General features: G+C 45.0%; 1 protein-coding gene across 1 annotated transcript in view; it reads right to left on the minus strand.

Moving 5' to 3' along the window:
• Positions 1 to 18,035, minus strand: part of PKD1L1 (polycystin 1 like 1, transient receptor potential channel interacting) — a 116,124-nt gene that overhangs the window by 51,438 nt on the left and 46,651 nt on the right. The window contains exons 19-26 of the mRNA XM_023639041.2: positions 15,211 to 15,322; positions 12,795 to 12,990; positions 11,913 to 11,969; positions 5,797 to 6,009; positions 4,501 to 4,740; positions 2,446 to 2,556; positions 2,173 to 2,330; positions 856 to 956 (exon numbers count right to left, since the gene is read on the minus strand). Of these exons, the coding sequence (XP_023494809.1) occupies positions 856 to 956; positions 2,173 to 2,330; positions 2,446 to 2,556; positions 4,501 to 4,740; positions 5,797 to 6,009; positions 11,913 to 11,969; positions 12,795 to 12,990; positions 15,211 to 15,322 (1,188 nt within the window). The remainder of the gene's footprint in view (positions 1 to 855; positions 957 to 2,172; positions 2,331 to 2,445; positions 2,557 to 4,500; positions 4,741 to 5,796; positions 6,010 to 11,912; positions 11,970 to 12,794; positions 12,991 to 15,210; positions 15,323 to 18,035) is intronic.

Raw genomic sequence — 18,035 nt, forward strand, 5'->3', positions numbered from 1 at the left:
TGAATTTGCTTAACAACAATGTTTGGTCTATTTTTAAAAGAAACAAATAGCAGTGAAGACTGGTTCTGAGAGGAAAATAATCATATCCCATAAAAACGTAGCATATGGAGAGGACGGGACAGCCCGTGCACCTGACTGTCAATGCTCCATGCTAAGGCCACAGTGTGCAGGCCCAGTCTGAAGCGTGTTTATAGTCCAGTGTGGATTCATTCAGCACTTTGAGCCTCAATTTCTTGCCCTTCAGAGGAGGACAGAGACTCAGAAGCCGAAGAAACCAGGGGCCACCCATTAGGGGGTGAGCCCAGAACCAATTCACACAGCCACCTCAGGGTGTAGGGGCATGCTCTGTGCCCACCACTGGTGTGCACTGACAGAGGGGTCCTGCAAGCTGCAGAGAGAGCCTCGGGATCACAGTCCCTGACACTGGGGGAGGCAGAGCAGCCAACAGGAGAGGCAACCTCAAGGTGCCATAGGAACAGCACAGGCAGATACGCCCTGGGGTCAAGGACAGTCCACCAGGAGAGGTGAAAGGAGAGTGTTGAAGGTGAGCAGAGGTCAGTAGGAGGTGAGGAAGGGGAGGCTCTGCAGGCACAGATGATGGAGCAGCACATGTAGCTTGGTGAGGAGGAGGAGTAGCCGAGAGGGAACTCAGCTCATGGGGACCACAAGAGGCCTGGCGATGGGCAGCCTGTCCCACACGGCTGCAGAACCAGCCGGGTCAGACTGCGTTCAGGTGTGTTCTTCCTCTGAAACAGCTTGACACTTTTGTCATGAACAAAATCAAGCCCCGCTCTGCAAACGTATCTCCTAGCAGGTGTTTTCCTTTCAGAGTGACAGGAGAGCTTGTCCACCAACCTTTCAGTGACACAGCAGGCACGTAAATGTGCACGATTTGCTCATCCCAGAAGTAGATCTGTTTCACAAGAAAATCAGAAGGAGTAGGTTTCTCAGAGAACCTAGGAGACAAAAGCAAAGCAACGATGTCTAGTTTTGTGTTGTTTTTTCCTCTCAAAGACTTTAATCAGACAATTTTGTGCCAACATCCTTTTCACTACAAGGAGGCCGACTGGGACTAAATGCTTATTCCACGGCACCCCTGAGTCTTTCAGTGAGAACTCCATGACACTTTCATTTCTCATTTCACTAAAAAATAAAAACTTCAGTACAAAACTAAAACCGTAACCAGCCCAGTTTGCAGGAGTAAACAGCACAGGCTCCAGGTGGTTGGAGAGGCATGCCCTGCAGCCCAGATGTGACCTCTTCCCGGGAAGGGTTAGTAGTCAGGAAGTGACAGACGGAGGAGAGCAAGCACAGGGTTGTGAGACTGAGAAACTGGTTGGAACCAATTCATCTTTTTTGTGTGGGACCTAAAGAATTAAGTTAAAATCCAAACTCTTCAAGCAAATAGTCATGTTTCGGACGCTCAATGGCTTTGCTCCTATGGTGGAATGAGAGTCGAGCCAACAAGTTTACACCGAACCCCGTGCTGAGTGCTGTGTGGCTATCTGCCCGCCTAGGATATACCTGGCTGACGTGCCCCCCAAAAAGCTGAAATCCTTCTCATGTGGCCGAAATAGGTGGGGACTCAGAGGAGAGAATACGCTCTCCAACAGAATCCTTTGCCCATCCGGACCTGCTACAAACTCTAAAAACTGCTGGTTTCCACTAGCGTTGTTACCGCATGATTCCAAAGAAGCTTTTCAACACTCATTTTCGTGTTCCTGTGTAACTCAGTCATAAAATGGGGCCTACCCAATTTCACAGGCTCAACCTCACCAAGAAAGATGACTCATTTATCAAGTCTCCTCAGAAATATCAGTTTGAACACAGTTTTTTCTTTTGGAAAAAATAAAAGAAATAAAAAATAAGAGAATTCTGGCCCAGGTCTACACTGTGAGAGAGAATTAGATTCCCAAACGAGGCCATCTGTGTTATCACTGACAATTCAGTTATTTCTCACTCCAATAAACTTAGTAGGCAGGAAGCCAATCTCAAAAAAAAAGAAGTAGGGAAGCTTATTCCCTCAACAGTAGACTATATAACATAATTTCTTTGGATAATTAGCCTCATGACTGCTTTAAAATGCAGTTTCATTCCCTAATCTTTTCATAAGACATTCGCAAGGGCGACGTCTCCTTCTACAGCCTGGTTACCACGGTAGCCACAACGCACCTTACCAGCAACATGACCGGGAAAGCTCTTGTAACAGGCTTAGAAAATTCTATTCTTATCTGTAGAGATTCCTGGGGGTCTTCAGAAGGCCCAGCGAACTGATGAAAATTCACTTTATCCCGAAGCAAAACAAATGTGCTGCTATTTCTCCTATTATCCTGTCATCAAATGAAAAACAAGTAAGGAAAATTCGCCTTTGGAAAAATAAGTGTGTTAAAAATCAGCCAGCGCAGCTGAAATGCAGCAGAGGTGACTGGCAAAGGCTCTCCTTACCGGGCCACCTTCCTCCCCAAACTCCAGGGTCACGGGTTTCCTCAGCCGGTGTCTGCTGAAGGGTCTTCTGCTGGAGCAGTTGTACAGAGAGAGGTGGAGGACTCTGCCCATCTGGGGAGACAAAGACCGCCTCAGAGAGGTGACAGCCAGCCGTCAATGTCAGTGAGAGAATCAGGAGACCATGTCTAGCGATGCTGCTGTTACAGTAGCAGAGATTATGGTCCTGATGTTGGGGATAACGCAGAAAAATACAGCTAGTTTTACCAATTAGAATGGCAGGATCTGGGGACAATGTAATGCCTCATTACTGCTACTCATTAAAATTAATAATTTTTGAAGTTTTTAAAAATATTTTTTAGTTTTTACCTTAAAAGCTCATACAGAAAGAAGTATCTGCCAATGTAGATACTCAGGAAGGCATATAGGAGAGTAAAGTGTAGCTGGCTATAATACCACGGCTCAGAGAAATCCTGTCTGGAGATGTCACACTTGAAATTTTTCGATGCACTGAGTACATACTGAGCAATTTAGTGCTCTACAGTTTTTTGCATAAAATCTTCCAAAGTCACTAAAATTCCCTGGTTGACATAATTCTAACTGGCTATATATGGATTAGCATAATTCATTTAAATAACTGGTGAACTGCACCCCTCTATTGAACATTTAGGTATATTTTTATTCGGGTTATCATAAATAATGTTGTTTTGAATAAATAAATAAAACAAAACATCTTCCTTTGAATAAATCTTTTCTCATTTCCATGGTGCAGATTTCTATAAGTGTAATGATGGGGTCCGGGTATTTGAAGCTCCTGGTGCCTGTGACAAAGTGCTTCTCACAAAGCTTACACAGTGGACACCCTGGCTCTCTCACTCACTACACTCCACAGAGGTCAGTCTTTTTAAAGAACTACACTTTTGTAAGTTAAAAAAGTCATTTTAATTTCTGTTTCTTTATTCCTTGTTAGTTTGAATTATTTTCATATGCTGATTGGCCATTTCCAGCTCCCTAAAAAAAAAAAGTAAATGCTTTATATGATGAGGATTTTTTTTTTCTCGGTGAGGAAGACTGGTCCTGAGCTAACATCTGTTGCCAATCTTCTTCTTTTTGCTTGAGGAAGATTGACCCTGAGCTAACATCTGTGCCAATCTTCCTCTATTTTGTATGGCTTAATGAGCAGTGTGTAGTTCCTTGCCTAGGATCCAAACCAGTGAACCCCAGGCTGCCAAAGCGGAGGGCACGAACTTAACCACTACACCACTGGGCTGGCCCCATGATGAGTATTTTTGACCAAAATAAGATGTGTATCATGAATTTGTACACTTATCCTCAAAAATTTATCAGGTGCCCAGATGAGCCAGGTACTGGAGCACACCTAGGGGTACAGAAAATACACACAATGCTGGCTCCCTGCCTTCCCAGCTCCTGGCGAATCTGGGATCATTCATGTGGTTTCCACATGCGGAAGTGAACCGATGTTCACAGGATCACCAAGTGAACACAGTCCTCCCGACTTCCCCATTCTCACACCCCCTCTGACTCTGGGCCCTTCTTCTGCCCAACCTCCCAGGGACCCAGCGGCCACCCTGGCTGGTCCAGCCTAGATGGATCTGTCATCTGAGCATGGAAGAAAAGAGGTAGGTTCCAGCAGGTCCACACTAGCCCCTTCTCGTTTCATTCGGGTTACTCTTCATTTGATTTCAGAACGAGTAAACCAGGAGGTTACTGACTGCAATGCCTGGCACAGTCGCTGTGCCGCATACTCTACCCCACTCAGGCCTTTGACTCCTTGACAATGGGTTACAATGGCCCCACAGGAACTACTCATGGGCCCAGTTACCCACACACCAGAGAAACCTAGTTTGGCTAAGATTCTCTGGAGAAACTGTGATCTTCCAGGATACGCAGAAATAGCAGCTCGTTCTAAGTGGCCCCTCTCTTGGAACTGAAAAACAGGTGCAATGTGCTCCCTGGTCCCTCTCTTCATCATCAAAGCACAATTACTGCACATGTGAGGTGATCATTAGAAGGGACCAGTCAGCTGTCGTGTTGTACCTCGCCAGCTCGTCCCCCTGGATACGGATTCTTCTTGAAGAGCATGAGCTGGCTAACGTAGCATGGGCTCTGCATTCCAGGCCCAGCAGGACTCTGCCCAGCCAGGTCTCCGGGTAAATGCACCTGGATGGGGCCCAGGCTCTGCACGGAGCTCTGTGGCTCATGATGAAGAAGCGTGAGGATCTCCATCTGCCCAGTGCTAATGTGGAGCTGACGCTCGCTGTTTGAAGACAGGCGGTCCTGAAACAGAGCAGGCAGAGTCCCACATGTAAAGTGCACTCGAGGAAGCCATCTTGAGTCCAGAACCAGGGAGAGGCGGAAAATAACTGAAAAGGTAGCCCTTCTTCTCAAGGTCGTTTGGATTCATTTCCTGAGCAAAGATTTGGGTATAAGGACGTGAATGCCAGAGAACAGTAAAGCACAACTGTCTCCTTTTGTTTCAACATTTTATTCATTTTGCAACAACTCCTATGCTCCTTGGGATCTCTTAGCCCACCCAAAGGGAGTCTGGATACCGTGATTATTTTAGTACCATATGGACTTGACCATAACTTTGAGTGCAGTGCCTTGGGGCCTAGGGCAGGGTGGGTGCTGGGTGTGCAGCAAATATTTCCAAATGTATTAATTGCTAATCATGGTTGCTATTACTAGGTTTAGACTGAGCATTTATCAACTCTCTAATTTCCCAAATATTATACTAACTATCAGTTAAATAAACCAGAAGGTCTGTGTGGGAGGAAAGATAAATGGGGAGGGGAGGAGAGACAAAAGGTGCCTATTAACTTCTGCCTCTTGAAAGCACTGGCGGTTTCCTATAGTGAAAAAACCCTGTGATCCCTGAGACAATTCCCATAGTTACCGTGGCAGAAATAAATGAAATAAATGTTGGTGGGTTTTTTTTTCAGCAGTTATATATCAGCAGGGCCGCTTTTTAAATTAATGCATGTTAGAAATCATTTGCATTACTTCACTTCCTTTCTCAAAGAACAGAAAGTGTCCTGAGAAGTGATGTTTCTAAGTCAAACACCATCCCAAACATCCCAAATGAAAACCAAAACCGAAAAAATAGAACAGAAGCAAAGTGTCGTTGAAACGTGATAATATTCATATTCCCATGAAACACTTAAAATTCAAAGTGAAACTTTCCAAATACCAAACTACCACCCAGAATAATAAACACAGCACCTCAGGAACCAATTATACTTTTGCTTTCTAGAAACAGCTGCAAATACAGGCTAACACCCTGGGGAAGGGAAACAGTTGCATTGTCACGAATGAAGAAAAAGTCTGACTTACTAACAATAAGTCCGAGATGACCTTAATTCCTTCGTCTTGTGGGTAGTCTGCATTCCTCGATTTTTCTCGGTCCGAGGCTTCTAAGACCCCGGAGACGAGAAGGATGAGCTCGAGCATCTGCTCTTTGTCCACCACAAACCTCCCCAAGAGGGGGCTTCGAGCCCGGAGCACCCGGGCATACTTGATGATGAGCACTGCGCTTGTGAAGCTTAACTATGTGAAAAGAAAAGATGTCAATGAAATGTTTCACGGCACATGACGCGTACACTCTTGCCTCCTTCATTACTACTGGAAATTAAAATCACTGAACTAGGGCTCAAGACAACTGGACGCAAGTCCAGGTCTGGCGTCTAGCCGATTACTGGCCAACTTCACAAGTAACAATTCACTTTTTGATATTGTTTTCTGACCCATAAAATGAGCAAAGAAAAATAAATGTTCTCTAACAGCCTTTATGCTAAGATGCTATTTAGTCTGAACCCCAACAACCACTTCACAGATCCCTTGATGAACTGGTCCCATCTCTCTCTGCAGCATCCTCTCCTCCCACTGCCTGTGGACATGCTGTTCCCAAGCCACAGACCCTTTTCCTCCTCCCAAATACTCTAGGCCTTTACCTGATACCATACAATCCCCTCTCTGCAATGCTCTCAGCCCTGTCCTTGCTAGCAAAATCTTACTTCTCTCTCTCTTTTTCTAACTAATATGGACATTTTCAAACATACATGGAAGTAGAGAGAACAGTGTAGTAGTACAATATGCCCATCACTCAGCTATAACAAGCATCCTTCAATGGCAATATTTTTTCTTCTATCATCCACTCAACATCTAAAAAAATATTTAACAGCAAGTCTCAGGTATTTCTATCAATGAACACTTTAGTATACACTGCTAATAGATAAGAACTCTTCCTAGACACATGGCCACAATGCCATCACCATGCAGAGCAGAATTAATGATTCTTTCCTACTTATCTTTTAAAAACAATTTCAAATGTCCACCAGACAAAATGGGCTGCACCGATGCCTGTGTTTCTGCAGAATTTTGTCATTCTCCTAATGAGAGGACTTGGCCCATTATTGAAGTCTATCTGTTTCCACATCTAGCTTCATCCATCAGTGCCCGAGAGCCGGGACTAAAGCTTTTCCTTCTTTGTGCCTCAGCAGCTCCTAGAATTGCTAAATAAATGCATATCCAATGAGCTGAAATTAAGATTCTACTTTGTGATAGTCATGCTTATTTAAGCAAAATATGCCTTAGAAATTCTTCCTAAAATCAAACTCTTTCATCAATAATAAAATTAAACTAGTCTGGAAATACATTGAAACTACTATTAAATGCCCCATATATCCAGATGGCATCATCAAAATAGACTCAAAATAGAAAGAACAATCTTTTATGTAAACTAAAACAATTGCAATAAAGAACACATCATGTTCTTTAAAACCACATGTTAAAGAAACCCCAGTGTGGTTTTTATTTTTTTTGAGGAAGATTAGCCCTGAGCTAACATCTGCCACCAGTCCACTCCTTTATGCTGAGGAAGCCTGGCACTGAGCTGACATCCATGCCCATCTTCCTCTATTTTATGTGGGACGTCTACCACAGAACGGCTTGCCAAGCGGTGCCATGTCTGCACCCTGGATTTGAACCAGCGAATCCCGGGCCACCGAAGCAGAACCGTGAGAACTTAACCGCTGTGCCACTGGCCCCGGCCCCCTGGTGTGGTTTTTATACTGGCCATTTTTTTAACAAAAAATATCAGAAATGGTTACTTTGGGAATGATAATCATGTTCAGTTTTCTCCACCACTCTGAGCTAAGAACTGTGGGCAGCTCCTGGGTGCACAGAGGGCAAGAGAGAGGCCTGTGCAGAGATGTTTGGTTTCCACCAGATTCATCTCCCTGACCCTCGTGCAGGGTCATTTTGGGAAGTCATTCCATTTCCCAGGCCTCTGGGATCCAAGTGTGGCCTTGAGTTGGGTTCTCACTAAGGGATGAGAGGAGAGTGAGGTACGGTGCCTCCAAGTAAGATCATCAAGTGGCGCAGCTTCTCCATGCCCTACTTGCTGATGTAGGAAGCCAGAGTGGAGGTGCTGGTGGCAGGAGATGAAAGGAGCTGGCATCCTTGAATCACCACGGGAAGACCACCTGGTCAACACATGCCAAGGAATGTGTGTGGAGGGGGAATAGACTTCCATTGGGTTAAGTCATTGAGATTTCAGGGCTTATCTGTTACAGCTGTGAACACTTCTTTACCGAATACAGCTTGTGACCTTAGCAGGCTAAGCAGTCTAGATTTGGAAGACAGGTGTGCAAGAAATAATTACAAATCAAACTATAACAAAGTATACTCCAATTGTGCTATAACAAAGTCATGCACAAATTTGTCCAGAATAAAACAAACTCTGCCTTCAGGACTCTGAAGATTTCATGGAGAAGGTGAGAAGCTGGTATGTGAATCTAGCCTAGAGGAGAAAATACTGCTTTCCCAGGGGAAGGGGGCAGGATCATTGCAGGTTAAGGGAAAACACACTATTCCAGGGATGTAAGGAACATCCAGTGACTGGAACTTGGAGGGTGGATACCCGGAGAGATGTGCAAGGTGAAGGGCAGAGAGTAAGTTGGAGCCACATAATGTCCTGGCATGAGATGTGGTAGAACTGGGTTTTATCCTGAAAGTACTGGGAAGCCATCAACGTTTTAAGGCAAATGAGCGACATGAGCTGAGGTGTTTTTATGAAGATAGCTCTGGCACAAGTATGAGACTGTGTTGCCACAGGAAGGTCAGCCCTCCTATCCAGTATCTTGGTCACTGTAGTTGAGCAATTCAAGATGATGACGCTGTGACTCAGGCAGGAGGGATGGGAAGAAGTGACAGCGTCATCCGTATCATTCATTCATTCATTCATTCCCCACCTGTCTTCTGAGCTGCACTAGTGTCACGGCTGTAGTCATGGTGAATGGGAATGAAAGGTCCCGCCATCGTGGGATTTATGCTCCAGCGAGGGCAGTGAGGCAGCAGACAAATGAATAAGACAGCTGGCGACTGTGAAAGTCCTGAGGGAGGAGAATCAGGCAAGAGGAGGAGGGTGACTTCAGGTTGAAGATCAAGGAGGACTTCTCCAGGGATGTGACATGTGAGCGGAGAACTCGAATGAAAGCTCTCTGTTGTTCAGGGCCAAGGACAGGGCATGGAGCAACTGCACGGGCCCTGAGCTAAACACACCTGATGGGTGGTTAGGGGAGAAAAACTAAGAGAGGAGAAGGGAAAGGTCAGAAGGAGTGGAACAGCTCAGGCGAGGTGTCTAGATCTGATTACATGGTAACGAGAGTCACACAGAGCTTTAAAGAAGGGGAGTGGCATTCACTGATTCAGGCTGTTAAAATGATCCTTTGGCTGCTGTGTGTGGAGAAAGCAGTATGGTGACAGGAGAGGAAGCAGACAGAACAGTCAGAGACTGTCAGCCAGCGTGAGAAGTGACGTTTGCTTAGATTAGAGTGGGAAGTAGTGGCAATGAGAGAGGTAGGAAAATTCTAGGCATGTTTCTGAGGAAGAACTGACAAGACTTAACTACAACTGATGGATGAGGAACAGGGGGGAGTCTTTGACGGCACCTGGGGTTTTGACTTGAGATTGGGGGTGGAAGGTGCTGCTCTCTCTGGAACGGGGAAAGCAGGATGAGTGGGGCAGGAAGGAGACGGGGCGAGGAGTGGAGGAAGGAGCTCTGTTGCCCACCCTGGTTGTGAGGTGCACACCCATGGCCATGTGGAAATGGTAGGCAGTTATGTGGATGAGTCTGGAGCTCTTGGGAGAAGGTTGGGTTGGAGATATAAAGTGCAGAGTCATCATCACCTGGATTTAATGTAGAAGGATGTGATGAGAACCCCCCAGGGAGAAAGTGGAGACAGAGAAGTGTCTGGGGTTCAGAACACAACCCTGAGGCACCGAACAAGTAAAGTAGACAGGGAGGAGCCAACAGTGGCCAAAGAGACTGTGCCCAAAAGGAGGTGCGCTTCCCACAGAACGTCCCTGACAGAGAAGAAAATCAAGCAAGGAGGGCATGCATGGATTTGGCAGCACCAAGGTTTTCAGGCACTTGCACAGAGCTGTTTCGCTGTTGAAGTGGAGATGGCAGCCAGATTTTGGTAGCTTAAAAATCCACGAGTGACAGCAAGTAGAGACCACAGCAAGGCAGAACTCACTTTCAACATGTTCTGCTGTAAGGAGGAGCATGGAAATGACGTGGTGGCTGGGAGACAGTATAATTGCACCAGAGGCACTTTTTTTTGGTGAGGAAGATTAGCCCTGAGCTAACCTTTGGGACAATATTCCTCTATTTTTTGTATGTGGGATGCCTCCACAGCACGGCTGACGAGTGGAGTGGGTCTGCACCTGGGATCCAAACCCGTGAACCTGGGCTGCTGTAGCAGAGCACGTGGAACTTCAACCACCCGGCCATGGCGCGGCCCCAGGTGGACTTTTTTTTTTAAGTAAGTGAGACTCTAAGCACATTCGGGACCATCCAGCAGAGAAGGAGAAATGGAAAAAGCAGTAAAGTAAAGGTGATAAATCCCAGAGAAGGCAAAAGGGGAGGCAGGACTGTCAACTGAAGCCACACGGGGCCCTGAACAACTCCAGGGGGTGTCAGTCCCAAGATTGACACGAGGGGCCATGACGTGGCCCTAGATGGGATTCTGAGCACAAAAACGGGGTGAGCCCCTAATGGGAGTAGGGACATCCATGCCATGGTGACCAAGGGGGGCCTGGAAGACAGGCCAGGCCGTGACTGGATTTGCAGGGTGGTGGAGACAGGGATTCTATGGGCTCTCTTCTCACCTGCCAACGTCAGTGCAGTGAGGACCTCAGCGAGAGCGGGGAGAGGGTGCTGGAGATTTGAGAGAAAGAGAAGTGGCGAGGATGGGAAAACCCAACACCGCAGATTAATAATAAATAACAACCTCCTTCCCCAAAGTATGTGTGGCATGGATAACGCTGGTTTTAATCCACTTCTATTTCGGGTTTTCAAATTTCTATATTAAGAGAGAAGGTTTTTTTTTTCTATTATACAATCTCTATTCCAGAAGACACTGATGTTTCTATTACTAGGATAATGAAGCCCAAATTTCATGATTGTTCTGTTTGGGTTTTTTTTAAAGTAATTTTATTGGGATTGTAATGGTTTATAACATTGTATAATTTCAGGTGTACATTATTTTTTATCAATTCCTGAATACCCTTCATCGTGCTCACCCCCAGGAGTCTAATTTTTATCCATCACCATACACATGTGCCTCTTTGTCCCTTTCACCTATCCCCTAAGCCTCTTCCCCTCTGGTAACCACTAATCTGTTCTCTTTATCCATGTATTTGTTATCTACCACATATGAGTGAAATCATGCAGTGTTTGTCTTTCTGTCTCTGGCTATTTCACTTAACATCACACTCTCCAGGTCCATCCATGTTGTTGCAAATCAAAACTATAATGAGATATCACCTTATACCAGTCAGAATGGCTCTAATCACCAAGACAAAAACCAACAAATGTTGGAGAGGATGTGGAGAAAAGGGAATGCTCATATACTGCTGGTGGGAATGCAAACTGGTGCAGCCACTATGGAGATCAGTATGGAGATTTCTCAAAAAATTAAAAATAGAAATACCATACGATCCAGCTATTCCACTACTGGGTGTTTATCCAAAGAACTTGAAGTCAACAATTCAAAGAGATATATGCACCCCTATGTTCACTGCAGCACAATTCACAATAGCCAGGAGGTGGAAACAACCCAAGTGCCCTTCTACACATGAATGGATAAAGAGGATGTGGTGTATATATATACACGTATACACACACACACAATGGAATACTACTCAGCCATAAAAAAGGACAAAATTGTCCAATTTGCAACAACATGGATGGACCTGGAAGCAAGAAGTTTTTCACCAATGATTTGAGGTGGGCAATGCTATTCAAATAAATTCTTAGGGAAAGTCATGCTTCTAATTTAAGTGTCAAAAATAACTCTACCCAGTATATTCTTGAAGAACTGATCAAGGTCCTCATACTTATGTGAAAAAGTAGGAAAACACACCTGGAAAGAAATAGCACTCACCTTGTTAGGGAAGTGTATGAGGTCCCTCAACATAAGAACAGAATCATTCATTTCTTCCTGACCAGGAGAAACAAGCGAACAGACGAACAAACAAAAAAAAAAAAAGGAGAGGGAAGAGGCATTAGGTCATCTGGTCTAAAGCTGCACAATTCAGGTTGCTGATGTAGAAACAGAGCAGATCCATGTTTGAGCTAAGAGACCAGGAGATGCCAACATTCTTTGGAGAGACCACCACCTTGCTCCCACGTTTTTCCTCCTAGTGACCAAGTGCAGCATCTCCCCTCTGGGTGTCCGCTGTCCCCCCTGCCCAGGAAAGCACCATGAGGGAAGAGCAACTAGGGAGACAGCGCCCAGTGAAACTTTGGAGAAGCATAAGAGAGAAAGATGGAGGAGGAAAATATATTAGTTCAAGTGAAAGTGTCATGATTACCATGAAATAAGGTGTATTCTTAGATGCGAACATTCTTAGTGACAATGATATGACAGGAGTTGCAGAAACACTGTCAGCCAGGACAGTAACATGAATATATGGTCATTTCCTTAAAGTTGCACATAATCATCAACTTAATTCTCTGGTATATGATTGCCGACAAAACAAAATCAGATTAGATTCACATAATTTTTACTTACAGAATTATCAGTAGTAATGATCGGCTTATATCAGTCTTTCTTTTATAAACCGGCAGCATTCATTTGTGTGGCACATGAGCAGGCAAGAGAGGCCACAGCCATGCATCAGAGCCACGCTGCCTGGTGCCCCTGGTCTCGTTGTTTGACTGTGTTTCATAAGCAGGACTACTTGCTGGTGAGCCAACCAGTCATAGGCCCTTCTACACTGAAACAGACTTACACACACTGAACTCGCCCTGCTCTGGGCCATACCTGATCTGCGAAAGCTAATCTGCACACTGAAGAAATTAATGCATCCTGTATTCGTGACCACTGGCCACACGAGGGACTTCTGTCCTCCTTAGCCCAGCGACTCAGCACCCTGGTGATCATGGTGACATAATTCCTGATTTCCGTGTAACTCCCCATCAGCTGCAGAGTAGACAGGGTTTTCAGGCTGGAATTATATCTGAAAGAAACAGAAGAGTTATCCCAATTGTTCCAACACACTGCAAAACTCTTCAGCCTGCCTACCTAGAGCAGAATGGCATTTGTTATAGAAACACTTCTTGGGTGGGTCAGAGCAGAAACAGAATGACTCAAAGGAGAGTTGTCTGTGCTGGGGTAATTCTAAAAAGACATAGTGAGGCATAATATCAAGATTTTATAAAACACCTTTATCAGAAATGAAATAGGTACAAGATGCCAAAAAGAATGATACAGAAATATCCTGGTAAATGAAGGAATATGGTGCATAGCTAGACAAAGACACCACATGGCTGGAGCTGGTTGTAGGTTCACGAGCATCCTAATAAGTAGAGTCAGCAGTTAGTACCCAAACCCACAGTGGAGTGGACACTGGCACAGTACTCGGATGACACACCATGGCCAAGTGGGGTCTAGCCCAGTGGGGTCTATCACACAAGAGTGATTCAAGAACGAAAATCAATCAACGTAATATACCATATTAATAGACTAAAGGACAAATCTATTGATCATCTCAATAGATCTAGCAAAATTATATGACAAAATCCAACACCCTTTCATGATAAAACACCCAAAAAACTAGGAATACAAGGGAACTTCTTCAACCTCACAAAGGACATGTACAGCAAACCTATAGCTAACATTACACTGAATGCTTTCACATCTAGACTAGAAACAAGACCAGAATTTCCATGTTTGCCACGTCTATTTATCACTGAACTGGAGGTTCTAGGCAGGGCAATTAAACAAGAAAAAGAAATAAAAGATATCCAGGTTGGAAAGCAAGAAGTAAAACTCTATTCGCAGATGACACGATTTTATGCACAGAAAATCCCAAGGGGTGCACTAAAAAACTGTTAGAACTAATAAATGAGTTCAGCAAGGTTGTAGGATAAAGATCAATGTATAAAAACCAACTGTATATCTATATGCTAGCAAGAAAAATTAAAAAAAAAGAAGGAAACAATTCCATTTACAATAGCATTCAAAAGAATAAAATACTTATGATTAAATTTAACAAAAAAGTTCAGCACTTATGCACTGGAAACTATAAAACATCGCTGAAAGAAATTAAAGGCTAAATAAATGGAAAAACTTTGTTCAAGTGTTGGAAGACTTCATATTGTCGAGATGGTAGTACCTCCCAAAGCGATGTGACAGTTCCTCAAAATGCTAAACATGGAAATACCACATGACCCAGCAATTCCACTCCTAGGTATATACTCAAGAAAAAGGAAAACGTATGTCTACACCTCTGTTCATAACAGTGTTATTTCTTTTTATTTTTATTTTCAGGAAGATTAGCCCTGAGCTAACATCTGCTGCCAATCCTCCTCTTTTTGCTGAGGAAGGCTGGCCCTGAGCTAATATCTGTGCCCATCTTCCTCTACTTTATATGTGGGACGGCTACCACAGCATGGCTTGCCAAGCGGTGCCATGTTCGCACTCAGGATCCGAACTGGCGAACCCTGGGCCGCCAAAGTGGAACATGCGCACTTAACCTCTGCACCACAAGGCTGGCCCCTATAACAGCATTATTTCTAATAGCCAAAAGTGAAAACATGCCACATTCCCATCAACTGATGCATGGATAAACAAAATGTGGCATATCCATAATAAAATATTATCTAGCCATAAAAAGGAATGCAGTGCTGACACAGGTAACAACACGGTGAACCTCCAAAATGTTACACGAAGTAAACAAAGCCAGTCATAGACGACCACACAAGGTGTCACCTATCTGCATACAGTGTCCAGAGTCAATAAATCTGTGCATAGAAAGCAGACTAGCGGTTGTCTGGGGCTGGGAGTTGGGGGTAAGGGAGGCAACTACTAATGAGTACAAGGTGTTGGGGGAAAGATAGAAATGTTCTAAACCTCGGTCATGATGACGGTTGCACAGCTCTGTAAGTGTGGAACTGTACACTTTAAATAGCTGAACTCTATGGTGTGTAAATGATGTCTCAATAAAACCATTTGAAAAACAGAAGAAAGTGCTCTCCAGGCTCCGAGGCACGTGCACAGACAGCATTCGGATCTGAGTTAGGATTGTCACGGCAGAGCTCTGGCTATTTCTTTTGCCCATCCTGAGAAGATGAGTTTCCTGGAGCCACTATTTACTCCAGCTCGTTGCCGACTTGGGGGAAGGCCATCTCCCAGGGCACAGGGACCTGCACTAGAGTGACTGCGCAGCGTTACTCACACGTCCTCGCCGGGGCAGTGATTCCCTTGGAAACGGGGCAGCACAGTCACTGCCACAGTGCAGGGCTGTACCTGGGAGCCTTCACCGTCTGTGATCTCCGTGGACACCATGACTGAAATGGAACATGACAGAGGAGGGTCAGCCTGGACAATGGCCACAGGGATGTTTCTGCGCATGCCGACAGCAACTGAATGATGGAAGATGGGCTCAGTGCTGGCTCAGGAGGAGATGAAATTGCAAGCTAGCTTCCCTCTCCAGTTGCTGACACTGTGGCCATCAACAATTCAATAATCAGAATCTTTGTCGGGCTGATCTATGTGCCTAGGATGGTGATAGGTGCTCCAGGGGGTACCAAAATAAGGCAAGGAGAAGGAACTGAACTTGAGGCCCTTCCATCCTTCTGGGGAGGCCCAACGTTCCAACATAAAGCACAGCACAGGGCAGTGAGTGCCAGAGAGACAGGGAATACAGGAGTGCTGACAAGAGCGGAGAAGCAGAAGTGACCACCGTGCACCGGAGGAGTTAGGAAATGATTCATTCATTCACATGCTGTCCCACACTATTCATTTGACCTGCAAGCATCGTGCATCTGCAGCAGTAGAAGAGGCCACAGGTGAACAGGACTGGTCCCTGCCTCAAGTATCTCCCTGACTGTTCAGGGTTACAGACATGTCAAAAATGTGATGACTGCTGAAACAGAGGTAAAAGTGGGGGCCGTGGGAAGCCCAGAGAGAAACACCAACTCCAGGATGGACGGTCGAGGGGTGGGGTAATATTTTAAACAGCTCCTAAGTGATATACAGAAATATGACAGGTCTAGAAAAAGCTGAAGAAGAATTCTGACTGAGGGGAAGTTTGTGTGAAGGAGCATGGCAGGACATGGCCTTTTTGGGGACTCTAGAACTCCTTCCTGTGACATGGGCGCTGGTTTGTGGTGAGGAGACCTGTAGATGACGGCCAATGGTGAAGGGCCACAGGTCCAGTTGTGTGAACCACCCAGGAAAAGCAAAACACAGATGCATCCTCTGTCTCTGTAAAGCATGCTCAACTTGAAGCACAAGGCCAAGGATTTGGGATGTAATTTTGTAGGTCGGTTCTTCCCAAGATGTGGTCCATGAACGCTCACGTCCCAATTGCCAATACAGGCAAATTCTGGGCTCCACCGTCTCCCCAGGATTCTGAATCAGTAGACGTTGTGTGGGCTCCAATCTTAACTGCAAAAAAAGCTGCAACTTTACAAAGTACTCCAGTGATTCCACTGCAGATAACAGTGGGTCCTCTGAATTGAGATTGAGAATGTAAGAGAAGGAGAAGAGTTCAGGCAAGACTCAAATCTGACACCTCAGGTTGGAGCTGTCCATGTAAACTTCATGAAAGAGATGGGACAAGATATGATTAAGTATCCATTAAAATATATTTATTTTGCTTATATTTACCCTCTTCTAAATCTTGAATTCAGATATTCATAGAAGTTGACCATTTTGATCTTGACGATTACAACTCATTGTGGACTCATTTGGAACGATCTGAGTGACGTCACTCACCCTGACACTGCTGTGTGACTGTGGCCTGAAATTTGGTTCTACAAGTTTATTCTAAGAAATCCTTTCTTCCAATACAGAGCTGAAGCCCTGCCCTAAGGTCCTTCTATTTGGATGTCCACCCAGCCCTGTGGTCTGCAGATCCTGTGGACAGGGGTCACACACGCCCCTGCAGGCTGAAGTTTGGCAAGGGCCCTCCCTGGTCTGAATAGAAGCGGCTGCCTCGAGAAGGATACCCTCGTGGTTTTGGCTTCCTCCCCTCTAAGGGTGAGTCCTTTCTGACCCAGCTCTCAGGACAGAGCTGCATGTCCAACACCAAGAAGTGGGGGAGCCTGGGGTGAGCACCCACTTTGAGGGAAATTTCCAGAAGACAGAGGGTGAGTGCAATTTCAATCTTGAAGAGCTTATGAGACAGGCCTGTGAAAACCACCTCCATCCATCAACCAACATGTCCTGTGCTCGCTGTGACACCAAGTGGACGTGCCCGCCCTAAACAGTTACGAAGTGTCCTCCTCAAAACGTCTCTGCTCAATTTCACTGATCTGCACCCGGAAGAAGGTACAAGTGTTTCTAACTGGGGGTCAGGCAAGGTTTCAGGAAAAAGGAAACATCTTAGCTGGGCTTAAGGGAGACGTGAGATTTAAATAAATCAGGTGGATGAACTAGTTCAGACTTCAGGCTGAAATAATCTCACTAGCTCAAGTCAAAGAAATTTCTAGATCAGTGACTCTCAACCTTGCCTCCACATTGGAATCATCTAGAAGTTTAAAAAGAAAACACCTCTCACTTCCAGAGATTCTGGGCTGGGTTCTACAGACCCAGATGCTTTCCTAAATGGCTGCGCCTCGAATGTGCTCAGTTGAGGCAGTTTCTGGGGCTGGTTTAGGACTGGAAGGGGCCGTAGGGATGGCGGTCAGAGGAGAAAGCTGTCAACACTAAGGACTTCACTTTGTTCTGAGAGTAGCACATGCTAACCCAACACTCCCCCCCCGCCGCAGCTTCCTCTTGGTGGGAGCACCTCGATTTGGCTTAGTCTATGACTAACGCAAGATGCACCAGATATGACAAATTTCATGAGTAAATGAGGGACAGCTTGGTCTCAAATATTTAATTCATATATACAAGACATTCTTTGGCATTTATCATTCACATTATATTTCAGTTATAATTTAAGACATAAAAACTTAATTTTATTTATAATATTACTAATGTTCTTTCTGCTAAAAAGTAGGTAATCAACCTAAACTAAAAAGTATTAAACTTATTAAGATGAATAAATAAGAA

Source organism: Equus caballus, chromosome 4 (assembly GCF_041296265.1).
Source record: "Equus caballus isolate H_3958 breed thoroughbred chromosome 4, TB-T2T, whole genome shotgun sequence".
In the NCBI taxonomy this organism is placed as follows: Eukaryota; Metazoa; Chordata; class Mammalia; order Perissodactyla; family Equidae; genus Equus; species Equus caballus.